This window comes from Festucalex cinctus, chromosome 13 (genome assembly GCF_051991245.1).
Source record: "Festucalex cinctus isolate MCC-2025b chromosome 13, RoL_Fcin_1.0, whole genome shotgun sequence".
Taxonomy (NCBI): Eukaryota; Metazoa; Chordata; class Actinopteri; order Syngnathiformes; family Syngnathidae; genus Festucalex; species Festucalex cinctus.
This window is the reverse complement of record NC_135423.1, coordinates 10,120,906-10,134,292: the sequence shown is the minus strand read 5'-3', so window position 1 is coordinate 10,134,292 and position 13,387 is coordinate 10,120,906. Positions and strand designations below refer to the sequence as shown.

Genomic DNA, 13,387 nt, shown 5'->3' with positions numbered 1-13,387 from the left:
GTCAAACTTTAACTAGTGAAGGAAATCCTATTTGATTTCAAAAATACAACTTTATCCTCATAAAAACACACCTTTTGCTCTCCCTACCAAAACCCTGAATCATTTGGAGGCCACAGGTGACCTCAGTTTTTGGGTCTCACCGGAAATGACACTTTGACTCTGCTGGCTTTCCTCAGGGGTCTCCAGGGTCTCTTGGACGTCAGGGCCTTCCGGGGCCACCAGGCTTCCCAGGCCCTCAGGGTCCTCCAGGAGAGAAAGGCAAGCGAGGGGCTGAAGGCACAGCAGGACCTCCAGGATCAAAGGGAGACATGGTGAATAAAAATCAAATGAACCTCGTTCATCATAGGGGAAACAATCCAGACCCTAATCCACCATGGTTGAAGGTCCACAGTCGAGAGTTTTTTTTTTAATGACTTCTTGCTTTGCTGGTTTTTTTTTTGTTTTTTTTTCCAGGGAGCCGTTGGTGTTCCCGGATTTCCCGGTTTAGAGGGAGTCCCGGTAGGAACCCCGAGGATTCTTACCTGCAAGATCTAGACAATCTTCCTTGGAAGATCAGCTTTGGTTTGTTTGTGTAATTAGGGTCACCCGGGCCCAGCTGGCGGTCCTGGTTTTCCAGGTGTGGATGGTTGTAACGGGACAAGAGGAAGGCAGGGAAATCCTGGACTGACTGGAGAACAAGGGCCCCGCGGTGAAGTGGTCAGAACTACAGACTGGTCTACATCTTAGGGTCACAACCAGGACCACATGAATGAAACCGCAACACCTCAACTACACCACAACACATAAACTAGAGCACAAGAAACCACCACACCTGAACTCAACCACGTCAGTAGATACAGAAAAAAGAAATCACCGGACATAAACCACAACGTCTGACCGACACCGCAACACCTGAAATAGACCACATGCGCAAGCGTGGACTGCTTTAGTAGATATACACTAGACCGCAACACCTGACGTAGACTACATGATAGACATAGACCATGTGAGATGTGGGTCATCATCAGGAGCGCATTTGACTTCAGTGGTTTGATTAGAAAAGCAGCAGAAATTTCTTTTTGCCAGCGACTTGGGTCCAAATAAGCCAGCAAAGATCCTTTTGCTTGATTGGTTGCATGATTGATTGGCTGGCTGGTTTGTGTCTCAGGGTTTTCAAGGACCAAAGGGATTTCCAGGAGGGCCAGCGTTCTTCTATCTGCAATACCCCGGAGTACCCGTGAGTGGTCTCCACATCACACTCTAGATGTTTGGCATGACCTCATTGTCTTACATACTTCTATAGTCCTACCCACATTGTTGTTTGAAAGAAGCTCATTGGCTGACGGACATCTGTAACCTTTCCACAATCTTTATGTCTGACAGGGTGACGCCGGCTTCGTGGGACTTCCTGGTCTGCCGGTGAGATCACCGTTTGCCTGTCCTCTGACTTCCTTCCTGTCTTGGTGTCTGACTTCCTGTTTGTATGCAGGGTGGACCAGGTCCCAGAGGTTCAAATGGTTTTCTGGGTCCTGTTGGTCCTGACGGTGTAACTGTGAGAACATTTACATAACAAACTGAAATTTCAATCTCTTTATATAAATGAACTGTAACAGCGTGTGTGTGTATGTGTGTGCGCATGCGTGTGCAGGGTCTCCCTGGCCTGCCAGGATCCAGAGGCTTACCTGTAAGTATAGATGACTTTTGCTTTCATCTGTGAATGTAGCAGTACAGAAGATTTATCTTTTTGAATTTGTAGAACAAGCTTTTTCTTTGACAAAGCAAATGAACAAAAAGACCTTGCTCCAACATTACCAAGACAATCACATTCAGACAAGAATAGTGTTGACCTTGTGCTCTTTTTGTTGGGTAACAAAAGAAGAAGTAAAAGTGTTGGAAGAGTGGATGAAGTATTAAATGATTGTGTTTCAGGGCGAACGAGGTCGATCGGTGCCGGGCCCAAAAGGGGACGAGGTACAAAGTCGCAACGGCCAATTTTGTGACATGAGAGCAAGCGTTAACTGGTGTCATCCGCAGGGGGAACAAGGCTTACAGGGGCCTCCGGGGCCATTTGAGTATGTCGATCCCCCAGAGGACTTTTACATCAAAGGAGAGCAGGTGACTCCACTCTGGCCAATCACATGACACCAGTCATCTTTTCAAACGCTGGATCTAACCTTGAGTCTTCTGTTGCTTTGTTTAGGGTTCAGCGGGGCCTAAAGGGACGTGTGGAGCTCAAGGCCTGCCAGTAAGTCAACTTCTGGGTTTTATTGTATCCTTCCACTCAGTTTCACCAGATCTAATTCTCATTTGGACTTTCAGGGTCTGGATGGCCTTCTTGGCATGAAAGGAGAGAAGGGGATTGTGGGACTTCCCGGACCCAGGGTGAGGCATCCTTCTTTGGTGGTCCTGATGGCTGTGTAGAGGATTTAGAGGGGAAAGTGAGTGTTTGAATAATGGTCCCATCACGTCAAGGAAAGATCTTGGTCCTGATTTACGAAGGCCTGTCACACACCGTGTGACACGGCTGAACCTGACTTGTACTGGACCATTGCAGAAAAAACATAGTTGCCGCCTCACATTGAGCTATTCCATCTACCAAAATCCTGCAATGAAAATCCGTAACCCCATGTTGGATTTGGAGGCTCCTCAAACTGAAATTTGTACTGCATCACTTTTATTCAAGCATAAAAGCAGAGTGTAACGGTCAAGGGAAAAGTCAGGAAGTGGACCAAAATAAAGGAGAGAGTGCAGATATTTTGAGGGGCATTACGTACAGTTTGTCACTCACCTGCAGTTTGGTGACAGAGACTGCAAGCTTCATTATTGCAAAATTAGAAACATGGTTACATTTGTGAAACAAAAAACAAAGCTTGCCGCCTGCCCCAAAAGTCATCGCAGGAAAAGAACTCAGTTATATGCTGGTTTTCCTCTTCCACTAACACTTTCAATTCCATCACCTCAAACTTGGTATTGCGCTTGTGATGCTCTCCAAAATGTCCAAAAGCCATCAACAGGCAAAACCGTCCTTTAAAAACTCGTTCACCATTTTTATACACGTTGACAACAAGGTACTGCATGCAATCTGTAACATTTTGCGTAATCTTCTATTAGTGACAAATCAGGCCCTTTGTGTTTGTGGACTTCAGGGACTCCCAGGACGTCCCGGTCTACCTGGTTACAAAGGAGCTAAGGTGAGTGCCCTCATATTGAGAGTCAAACATGCACTCCCACAATATGGCAGTTCCGTTTAACGAAAACTTATCTTATACCCTCCCCACGATAAAGGCTGTGGGGCTTGTTATAACGAGGCTTGACCAGTGGCAAATTATTTAATTGATGTGATCAATTATGGTGAAGGGAAAGCTCAGGAGTCCAGATTATGTTTGATTGTGTTTCAGGGAGCTCTAGGAAGTTCTGGTCTTCCAGGTCTGATCGGACAAGAAGGTCTAAAGGTTGGTTGGTCAAATATCTCCTGGTTGCAATGGAGATGTGTTACACATGTGGCATGATAAACATTGTTTCTGTTCCCAGGGCATTCTGGGAGATCCCGGTCTCACAGGCCTCCCTCAGGAAATTGTCATCACACTGTCTGGTAGACGTCCACACGCCCACATGCACACACACCGATCAGTTCTCTTCACACACGGACACTCACTTGTCCTCAAGGTGACGCTGGAGATCCAGGGACTCCAGGACTGATGGGACCTCCAGGAGATCGTGGATTCATGGGAACGCAGGGGCCACGAGGATCGCCTGGCAGATCCATACCAGGTCAGAAGACAACTACGTGATTATTAAGCAACTTTTCGTGACAAGCATTTGAACTCGTTCAGGAACTTTACTTCCCCACCAAGGCTTCATGAACTCTGATTAGGACCAGCAGGTGTTGTGGGAGTGAGAGGGACTCCAGGAAGTAAAGGTGACAAAGGAGATCTGGGCCAGGTTTTCACAGATCAAGCATTCCCTGGGGAAAGTGGAAGACCTGGAAGCCCAGGACCCAGAGGAGAAAAAGGACAACCGGGGAGGCCAGGTAAGCAAGCCGATTTTTGTTTGGAAAAGAGGATTTCCTCTTTCTACTATGCGTGCATTTAATTTCTTCCTATAGGCTATTACTGCCTTCCTGGAGTGCCAGGAGAATCTGGAGAACCTGGTGAACGAGGGCCCTCCGGGGCCCCAGGCAATTACGGATTCAAAGGTCAGTATTTAGGCTCCAGTTATTAGGGTTGAATGTGGAGCGAGAAGTAACAGAATGTGTTTTGGAGCAGGACGCCAAGGTGAATGCTCCTGCGGTCCTCCAGTTGTGGTGCGGGGAGCCCCAGGGCCAGTGGGGAGGTCTGGTTTGCCAGGGTATCCGGGATCCCCTGGAGCTCAGGGGTCAAGAGGGGAGAACGGCTGCGCGGGAGAGACGGGAGCAACTGGACAACTGGTAAGGAAACATGTGGCCCAAACGGGGTCGCAAGTTTGGTGCATCAGCTGGAGCAGGCAAGGTATTCAACACTGAAAAGTAGACTCCCTTTGCCAGGCTTGTTGAAACATTCAAATTCTTCACTTGATTGACTCATTGATTGAATGGTTGACTGGGTTGCAGGGCCTGGGTGGCTTACCTGGTGTCAAAGGGTTCAAAGGCCAAAAGGGAGACTTTGTTGTGGTGGAAATTAAAGGCAAGTTGACCTCCAGGTTGAAATCAATCTTGATCTTGAGTCATGTGACGTTGTTGAGATGTCAGGAAAAACTGGTCAGCGCATGCAAGCTAAAGACCTGAAGCTTGGAGAAAAAGTGAAGTGATTAAACCATGTCCACGTGTTGCACTGATCAAAGCTGTGTTCCCAGGTGAGAAGGGCGAAAGTGGTGAGTCGGGTCTTGCAGGTAGACAAGGTTTTCCTGGGAGAAAAGGGCAGGATGGACTCCCTGGACTCCCTGGAAGCTCTGGACCTCAGGTCATTGGCTCTCATTGCTCCGGTCTTACAAGCATAAAATAGTGACATAAAATCATACTAACATGTTGAGTCCACACCACAGACCAGAAGACTTGGCATGAAAACACAAAAACACAAAAATTGCATAATGAGTTTTCGTGCTAACCTTAGATTTGTTTTCAGGGAGAAAGTTATTCTGGTTCTCCCGGGGACCAAGGCTTTCCGGGTCTCCCTGGGCCCAAAGGACTAATCGGACCACCTGGCCCCCAGGGATCAGGTGTGGTTGGAGCAATAGGAAAGCGGGGAGACCCAGGAACCCCGGGACTTCCGGGTTTCTCTGGCTTTCCTGGCCTGAAAGGTGTTCAAGGTATTTCTCAATCTGAATGCAAAGGTTATTTGGGGACAGAAATGCACTTGACAATGTTGGACTGACACCTACCACTCCATAGGAGAAACTCTTCCTTGTATACCCAGAAACCCTGGAGCCCCAGGACAGAAAGGGGAGACCGGAGATACAGGTGAACACAATTATGATGGTCTACTTTCTTGTTTTTGTTCACCCTTGAACTTGACTTGTGTTCAACTGCCCAGGCCTCAGAGGGCTTCCTGGTCCTCCTGGTTTCAGTGGATTCACAGGACCTGACGGACCTGAAGGGGAAAAAGGACAATCTGGACTTCCTGGACCACCTGGACCAGAAGGTAACTGCTGCATTTGTACCACACTTTTGTCCAGTAACTGTGGTAACTGACATTCTGCCTTCCTCCGCCAGGACCACGAGGTCTTATTGGAGATACTGGAGTTGAAGGACCTGAAGGATTCAGTTTTGCTGGCGAGCCAGGTACTGTCCTGTCTAATATGGCTGATTTCATAGAAAGGAGACCATTGTATAGAAAGGTTCATGCAGAATGCATCCCCACAATCAGTACGTGGAGATTAAGGCACACACACTACAGACAGACAGACAGACAGACAGACAGACAGACACACAGAGAAATCGATGATGAGTGCCCCCACCCTCTTCACACAAGCAAATTCACATCTAGAATTGACCGCTGTGCTCCTTCAGCAGTTGTGCATGTTTTTCTGTGTGAACCAGGCTCTCCAGGTGCACCAGGCACTTCTGGACTGAGAGGACCAGCTGGAGAGTCTTACATTGGTAGCTCAGGACCCATTGGCTTTCCTGGGCTAGCAGGCTCTCAGGGACCTAAAGGAGTCCCAGGCCCAGCTGGCAACCAGGGTTTGCAAGGTGAGGGATAAATCTGAAAACCACATGTTGGATGCCTTGTTGTAGGACATATTTCAGACCTTGCCTACCATAAAGCCACACAAATGCCGTGAGCTAAACCAGCCCCTCCGCATAGTCAATAGTTGATGAAATTGTCCAGGTTTACAGTATCTTTATGCACACGAAACCTTAGTGTGCTTTTCACATTGTCTTTTTCTTCAGGTGTCCCAGGTCTTCCCGGGATTCCAGGGCCAAAGGGCCAGAGAGGACAAGATGGGGCACCGGGCAATATTGGTACCCCGGGCCCTATCTATGATCTGTGCGAAAGAGGAATACCTGGTCCCAATGGCCCTCCAGGTCCAGAAGGAGCTACTGGCCCCCCGGGTACAGTGTGATCTGAAGCAACTACCTGAAGTCATGGCTCTTGTTTCACCAGGAGAACTTGTGATAGAAGTCAGGGACAACTGACCTAAAGCCCTCTTTTCCCTTTCATGGTTCTGCTCAGGGTGCTCTGGGGAGAAAGGTGATATGGGAGAACCAGGATCTCCAGGTTATGGCCCCCGTGGCCCTGTGGGCAAACCAGGGTCTCCTGGTTTTCCTGGGTATCCGGGACTTCCGGGTCCCCCTGGTCCCAGTGGAGACTCTGGATTTGCAGGTTGGGATGGACGGAAAGGTGAGTAGCCTCCTGACAGCTTCATTGTTTTCGTCAGTAAAATGTTTTTTAGTCTATGACCCAAGAGTGATTCAAAAGGTTTGAACGCATCTAAGTTCATATAACACCATGTGACATCATCATCCCACAATCAGGTCTGGTGGGGCCCCCTGGTAAGAACGGTGTCCAAGGAGTGCAAGGATTGATTGGGTTCCCAGGATACCCGGGGAGGACAGGAGAGAGAGGACCTCGTGGACAAGATGGCAGGCCAGGATGTCAAGGTCCCAAAGGAGAGATGGGTAAAAACACTACCACTGTTACTCACAAGAAAACAATCACCCTAATATTAGGAGGCACATGGCCTCAAAGTTTAGTGGTTGGGGGTCTCAATCCAGTTGGTGTTGCCACCTGGGTTTTCTCTGGATTCTTTGGCTTCCTCCCACATTCCAAAACCAGTCATTGAACAGTCACTTCGGGGGCGGCATGGCTCAGTGGTAGAGTGGTTGTTTCCCATCCGTGCATGGCAGCAGCCAACCACTGGTGTATGAATGAGTGAATATGAGACTTTGTAAAGCACTTTGGACACCATATGGTGTCATTAAAAGCGATATATGTAAAGCAATGTATTTACCATTGAAGACTAAATTGAGTGAATAAGACAGTGAATGGATGTCTATCTGTGCCCTGACATTGGCTGGCGACCAGTCCAGGGTTTTATCATGATTTTTTTTTTTTTCTTCCACGATCTTGTCGATCTTTCAGCTTTATGAGATCGTCAACACTTAACGATCCATAACGGTATAATATCGTCATATCGCCCACCCCCACCCTGAAGTCAGCTGGGATAGGCTTTTGCCCACCTGCGACCCCAATGTGTAGTATAGCAAACGGATGGATGGACAGACACATCAAACACAAGCTTCATCATCAATCGACATCAGTGATCCCGTCTCTTGTGGTTCTGCAGGCTGTAAAGGATACCCAGGACCGCCTGGGGAGGTACTGGGCGTCCCTATCAAAGGTACGAGTGGAAAACCTGGTCTCCCCGGTGTCAACGGCTTCCCCGGTGCACGAGGTAAGACTGAAGTTAAGCATTTAAATGGCAACATTTTGTGACAGGCTGAAAAAGGGTTTCTGCCAGAGAATTTATGTTTGTTCTTACCAGGAAATAAGGGCACACCAGGTCTTGCAGGGAAACCTGGGTACCCAGGCACCAATATGCCCTTGGGAATCAGCGGGCCTCCGGGTCCGCCAGGGTCATCAGGCAAACCAGGGCTTTCTGGAAGACCTGGGTCTCCTGGACCTTCCGGTTTCCTCGGCTTTCCTGGAGAAACAGGAGACCCAGTAAGATGAGATGAGAACTTGTTCAATAAGATGCACTCATTCACAATTTTTATTATCAAAATAAGGCCCATTCACATATGTTGTATCTTACCAAACAACGCAGCTAATGTACAAGGCCAAAATCCACAAAGTATACTGAAAGCCCACTTATTCATGGTTGGTCATTTGCAAATTCACCAAAATGCGGATTTTGTTATGGAACCTATCCCCCGTTATTCGAGGACACCGCCGGTCCTTTTGGGGCTTGGAAATCATGACGGACTGATAACTGATGGGAATGATGGCTGAATCGTCCACCACTGGAATGAGCCATCCCACTGAAGTGAATAACTGACTTGCAGTCTTTTGGTCATGTCTACAAAATACTGATGTTGCCATACAGGGTGACCAAGGATCCCCTGGGAGACCTGGTGAACACGGTCAACGAGGACGTCCTGGGGCCAAAGGTGACGTACATCCTCCTGCCGCCATGACAAAGCTGATTCAGAGACATTTGTACAAATTCTTCTTTTGTGTATCAGGTGATCAAGGAGAGTCACGTAGTAGGCCTGGTCTACCTGGAGACAAGGGGCCTCCCGGAGACGCTGGACCTCCAGGTGAGGTTCAAACACAAGAACATTGAATTCATGTCAATCAACTTGAATCCTGAAACTACAAATCAGACGACTAATTTAATTGTTCTTCGGTAGGTGCCTCTGGACCTCAAGGTGACCCTGGAGCACTGGGTTTCACTGGCGAGCGAGGCCAGAGAGGCTCCAAAGGAGAGCTGGGACAGCCTGGGATGCAAGGACCACCAGGTACAGGGTCCTATCCAAAAGCATGTGCTGCTCAGGCAATTCATCACAATTACGAAGGGGTCCTGCTGTTCTTTCTAAAAACCTTGCAGGAACTCAGAAGTCCTGGAAAACAGACAGACTCTAAACTTGTTCATCCGTTCATCAGGTGTGATTGGGCCACCGGGCACCAGAGGTCGCCCAGGGGTTCCAGGTCTTCCTGGTAATGCGGGTGCTGACGGTCCCCCTGGACCGCAGGGTGTCTCCGGACTCCGAGGTGGGAATTATTAGTTTTTTTGTTTTGTTTTTATTAGTCTTTTTTTTTTTTTCATTTTGTTTGGACGAATGTGGAAATATTAGTTCATACTCAACTTTTGGAACAGGTCCTCCTGGGCCACTAGGACTTCATGGCCTGGATGGACTAAAGGGTGTGAAAGGAGACATTGGCACCAGGGGTATGTCCCTTTGTCTAATTGGAGCAACATAATCACCGGTCCACAAAAACACCATAACTTATAACAGATTTTGTCTGTTCATGTTATTTCTCTTATTTCGTCATTCGAATCTCTCATTTCTTCTTTCTTGTGCTGTCTCTTCAGGGCTCAGTATTCCAGGCTCCCAAGGTTTACAAGGTCTTCCAGGAGATAAAGGCCCGCCTGGTCCCCCAGGTATCCCAGGTTCATCACAGCCTGGACCTCCAGGACCCAAGGGCCCTTCAGGATCAAAAGGTTGGTGATCTAGGTATCTAATTTTCCAGAGAACTGTTAAGCCTGATCAGATGTTGGCTACAAGTGTTCAGGTACTCACGTCTCCTTTATTTGTTCAGGGCCACAAGGACAAGTTGGTCCGTTAGGTGAACCCGGACCTGATTGCAAAAATCCTCCCTCAGGGATTTCGGGAGATCCTGGTGAGCCTGGACCTGATGGAGAGCCAGGTTAGACGAGACGTAACATGAGCAAAACGTTAGCAGTTGATCTGTGACCAACTGACTTCAAACTACCTTTCAGGTTACCCTGGCAACATGGGGGATTCGGGTCCTAACCCTCCAGTACCTGGTGATGATGGGGACAACGGGGACAATGGATGCCCTGGTCCAAAGGGTGACAAAGGACTTCCAGGGCCCAAAGGACAAGCAGGCATAGGTGGATTTCCAGGGTTCAAAGGTGACTCAGTGTTCTTAGCTCTGGGCTCAGGCTGCTATAGTCCAGACCCAGCTGAGGCTGTGATGGTCCTCTTATTTTGAAAATCTGTGCGGACAGGTGAGCGAGGATCCTCAGGCCTGATGGGCATACCTGGAAATCCAGGCCCTAGAGGTTTCCCAGGACCAACTGGACCTCCTGGGTCTCAGGGCTGTACTGGTCCGGCGGGTCCAAAGGGGGAGATGGGCAGAGTTTTTCCTTGCCCCAATTACCCTTCACCCCCACGAGGCCCTCCAGGACCCCCGGGGTTACCTGGTCTAACAGGAAGTGCTGGTTTTCAGGGAGACAGTGGACTTGACGGACTCAAAGGTAAGAAGCTACAAGGCATTTTCCTGTACAGGGTCGGTCAATGTTTGCGTAATGATCATGGGTTTTTTTTTCTGCAGGTGAAAAGGGCCATGGCGGGTGTGTTGGTCCCCAAGGCCCAAGGGGGCCACCGGGTCCTACTGGGGAACCAGGTCGACGAGGTCTGGAAGGAGAGAGCGGCGAGGTGGGAGCCAAGGGTGAGACCAAAAGTTCAAATGTTCACACAAGACTCAGACTAAGACTGGAGATGGAACTATGGTTCTTGTGCGACTCGTTTTCATAAGGTTTTGCTAGCTTTCCTAATTTGAATGGCAGGCAAACAGCATGGCAGCATCACAGATGTAGCGGCTTATAAAAAAAATGACGTGGTATCACATCAGATCTTCCTCAACACAACAATATGTTTCCTGGTACTAAGCCACATCCAGTCACGGCAATATAGTAGAAGTAGATGCAGTACAAATGTTTTGTTTCACAATCAAATAATATATCCAGAGATGGGAAGTCCAGGTTCAGAAATTCAAAACCTGCCCACAGTTCGGCTTTAGCCGCAGGTGCTTCTACTCAGCCGCTAAGTAAATGAGCTCATTTAGTAGTGGCAGGATTTAGACTTTCTGGACCTGGATTTCCCATCTCTGCTGATGTCTGACAATTTGTTTGCTGATAAGAAGGTCTCAGTTTCTCACCATATGTACGAGGGTCAGTCGCCTGCCGGAATTTTTTTGCGGTTGTCCAGTTTGGCAGCGTTGGTTTTCTGAGAGGATTTTCTCAGAAAAAGATGCTTGTGACTGATAAGACTTCCTGTGCTCTGTGCTCAGGTGATCCTGGTTTGACTGGAGACCGTGGACCTCCTGGACCATCCAAAACCTTGAACGCAGGCTTCCTAATGGTCATCCACAGCCAGACCAAAGTGCCTCCGTCGTGTCCGCAGGGGATGCAAATTCTGTGGGTGGGATACAGTCTGTTGTACCTGGAAGGCCAGGAGAAGGCGCACACTCAGGACCTCGGTACTCTTCCTACTTTTTCCTACCTGCTATCTGACGGCTGGCCGATTGGGCAGAAAAAAATCAAACTAAAACAAAATGGGGTCTCTGGTTCGAGGGCGTCGTCGTGAGGGACAAAAACAGATTTGATTGATCACCAGAATGTGGAAGTTTGACTTTGAGAATCAGGAACATCGCTGAGCTTTGCGGACCCGAGCGTGTCGTGCGCGCGTAAAAGGAAGAAGCGTGCCGTGGCGCTTTGTTTTGCGTCTGTGTTGCAGCTGTGCGCTTGTTGTGTTGCAGGTCAGGCGGGCTCCTGCATGCGCTTCTTCTCCACCATGCCGTTCGCCTCGTGCAACATGGGAACGTGCTCATACGCCGGCCGCAACGACAAATCCTACTGGCTGTCGGCCACAGCCGCCGTGCCCGCCCTGCCCGTGGGTGGAGCCTCCATCCAAGAGCACATCAGCCGCTGCGCCGTTTGCGAGGCGCCCTCCCCCCCTGTGGCCCTGCACAGCCAGTCGTCCATGCGGCCCACCTGCCCCCCTGAATGGACCAGCCTGTGGACCGGATACTCCTTCCTCATGGTGGGTGCCGTGGCGCATGATGCAAACGCACCTTTTACACAATGCTTGATTGTTCAGCAAAATGAGCGTCACAACTTGCGTTGCCACTAGCTAATCTCATCCATCCATCCATCCATTTTCTTGACCGCTTATTCCTCACAAGGGTCGCGGTAGCTAATCTCACCTAATTTGAATTCATTTTTACCTTAATTTCTGTCTCTACAACAAATATGTCTTGCGTGCGGCTGTACCCTACCATGAAGCTTGACTGAAGCGCTACAGACACATTTCATCAATAAGAATATGATTTTCTTTCACAAGGGATATCACCGAGTGTTTGTTCTACATCGTGTTGTCACACATAACACATCACCAATGAACTGAAAGCAAAACCCATCGGGACAAAATTGGCTGTCAAATGTCAACATGACCTTTGTGAGTCATTAATTCACCAAACAGAGACAACGATTCCTTTTATTCCAGATCATTTTTGAAATTACATCCGTGTAGTGGTGCAAAAATTAATCCATTCATCAACATGTCAGCGATCAAATGAACTGTTTTGGTAATCGCTTAGTCACTGTTTAACTTGTCCAAATCCTGAAAATTGCAGGAAATACAGTCCGATTTTTGTCATCCACCATGAAAACAGCCTGATGATCGTTTGGTGCATTTTGAAAATAAGATATTGGCAAACATTAGATTTTACTTTGGTAAACAATCAACATTTTGGGACATTCTTCATAGATGGCAACCAAACCAGTCATGGAATCAAAATAAGTTTTCAAGTTTATGCATTTGCTGCACAGTCAATTTGAAAATTGTCCTGTTTTTTTTTGTTTTGTTTTTTTAATTATCAGATTTACAGAAATCAAAACAAATTTAATGCGTTTTATTAATGGAGAAAAAACATCGATGATCCAACAAAACGACCTTTTTTTTGTCTGGTTTGTGAATGAATCAAAAATAATTCAGTGGAAGACGTGTTTTTTCATCTGATTCATCAATTTGATTAATTGCTTGTAAAAAACATGTTTATAACCATTTTTCAGAGTCCGATTCAGTCTGCACTTTTTAATCTAGTTTGACTTGTTGAATTTAGTTTTGTTTCCCCCCGATTGCAGCACACGGGCGCGGGAGACGAGGGTGGTGGTCAGTCCCTGACGTCTTCGGGCAGTTGCTTGCGGGACTTCCGGCCGCAGCCGTTCGTGGAATGCCAGGGACCGCGGGGGACGTGCCATTACTTCTCCAACATCTACAGCTTCTGGCTGACGGCGCCCGACGCCGATGCCGACGCCCAGATCCGCCAGCACGCTGCCAGCGTGGGACGCTGCAACGTCTGCATCAAGTTGGCGTCACAGTGAATGCCCCGCCCACAACTCGCAAACACCAAACGCCTTCAATTATAACAATGGTCGAATAAAAGCAAAAATATCTTTTGGA

The 13,387-nt window shown here is 48.2% G+C and overlaps 1 protein-coding gene across 1 annotated transcript in view; it reads left to right on the top strand.

Moving 5' to 3' along the window:
- The window catches only part of col4a4 (collagen, type IV, alpha 4), a 20,200-nt gene extending 6,813 nt beyond the window's left edge, over positions 1 to 13,387 (top strand). Inside the window, exons 5-47 of the mRNA XM_077540467.1 lie at positions 177 to 311; positions 454 to 498; positions 580 to 696; positions 1,148 to 1,216; positions 1,363 to 1,398; positions 1,469 to 1,531; positions 1,628 to 1,663; positions 1,909 to 1,950; positions 2,014 to 2,094; positions 2,180 to 2,224; positions 2,299 to 2,361; positions 3,126 to 3,170; positions 3,378 to 3,431; positions 3,511 to 3,571; positions 3,646 to 3,750; positions 3,854 to 4,009; positions 4,085 to 4,174; positions 4,245 to 4,405; positions 4,568 to 4,640; positions 4,810 to 4,916; positions 5,079 to 5,262; positions 5,345 to 5,413; positions 5,487 to 5,594; positions 5,666 to 5,734; positions 5,993 to 6,142; positions 6,344 to 6,505; positions 6,627 to 6,794; positions 6,929 to 7,072; positions 7,741 to 7,848; positions 7,939 to 8,117; positions 8,500 to 8,563; positions 8,639 to 8,713; positions 8,807 to 8,914; positions 9,060 to 9,167; positions 9,274 to 9,345; positions 9,490 to 9,618; positions 9,717 to 9,824; positions 9,898 to 10,053; positions 10,150 to 10,398; positions 10,476 to 10,592; positions 11,214 to 11,402; positions 11,682 to 11,965; positions 13,069 to 13,387. Of these exons, the coding sequence (XP_077396593.1) occupies positions 177 to 311; positions 454 to 498; positions 580 to 696; positions 1,148 to 1,216; positions 1,363 to 1,398; positions 1,469 to 1,531; positions 1,628 to 1,663; positions 1,909 to 1,950; positions 2,014 to 2,094; positions 2,180 to 2,224; positions 2,299 to 2,361; positions 3,126 to 3,170; positions 3,378 to 3,431; positions 3,511 to 3,571; positions 3,646 to 3,750; positions 3,854 to 4,009; positions 4,085 to 4,174; positions 4,245 to 4,405; positions 4,568 to 4,640; positions 4,810 to 4,916; positions 5,079 to 5,262; positions 5,345 to 5,413; positions 5,487 to 5,594; positions 5,666 to 5,734; positions 5,993 to 6,142; positions 6,344 to 6,505; positions 6,627 to 6,794; positions 6,929 to 7,072; positions 7,741 to 7,848; positions 7,939 to 8,117; positions 8,500 to 8,563; positions 8,639 to 8,713; positions 8,807 to 8,914; positions 9,060 to 9,167; positions 9,274 to 9,345; positions 9,490 to 9,618; positions 9,717 to 9,824; positions 9,898 to 10,053; positions 10,150 to 10,398; positions 10,476 to 10,592; positions 11,214 to 11,402; positions 11,682 to 11,965; positions 13,069 to 13,308 (4,824 nt within the window). The 3' untranslated portion in view covers positions 13,309 to 13,387. The remainder of the gene's footprint in view (positions 1 to 176; positions 312 to 453; positions 499 to 579; positions 697 to 1,147; positions 1,217 to 1,362; positions 1,399 to 1,468; positions 1,532 to 1,627; positions 1,664 to 1,908; positions 1,951 to 2,013; positions 2,095 to 2,179; positions 2,225 to 2,298; positions 2,362 to 3,125; positions 3,171 to 3,377; positions 3,432 to 3,510; positions 3,572 to 3,645; positions 3,751 to 3,853; positions 4,010 to 4,084; positions 4,175 to 4,244; positions 4,406 to 4,567; positions 4,641 to 4,809; positions 4,917 to 5,078; positions 5,263 to 5,344; positions 5,414 to 5,486; positions 5,595 to 5,665; positions 5,735 to 5,992; positions 6,143 to 6,343; positions 6,506 to 6,626; positions 6,795 to 6,928; positions 7,073 to 7,740; positions 7,849 to 7,938; positions 8,118 to 8,499; positions 8,564 to 8,638; positions 8,714 to 8,806; positions 8,915 to 9,059; positions 9,168 to 9,273; positions 9,346 to 9,489; positions 9,619 to 9,716; positions 9,825 to 9,897; positions 10,054 to 10,149; positions 10,399 to 10,475; positions 10,593 to 11,213; positions 11,403 to 11,681; positions 11,966 to 13,068) is intronic.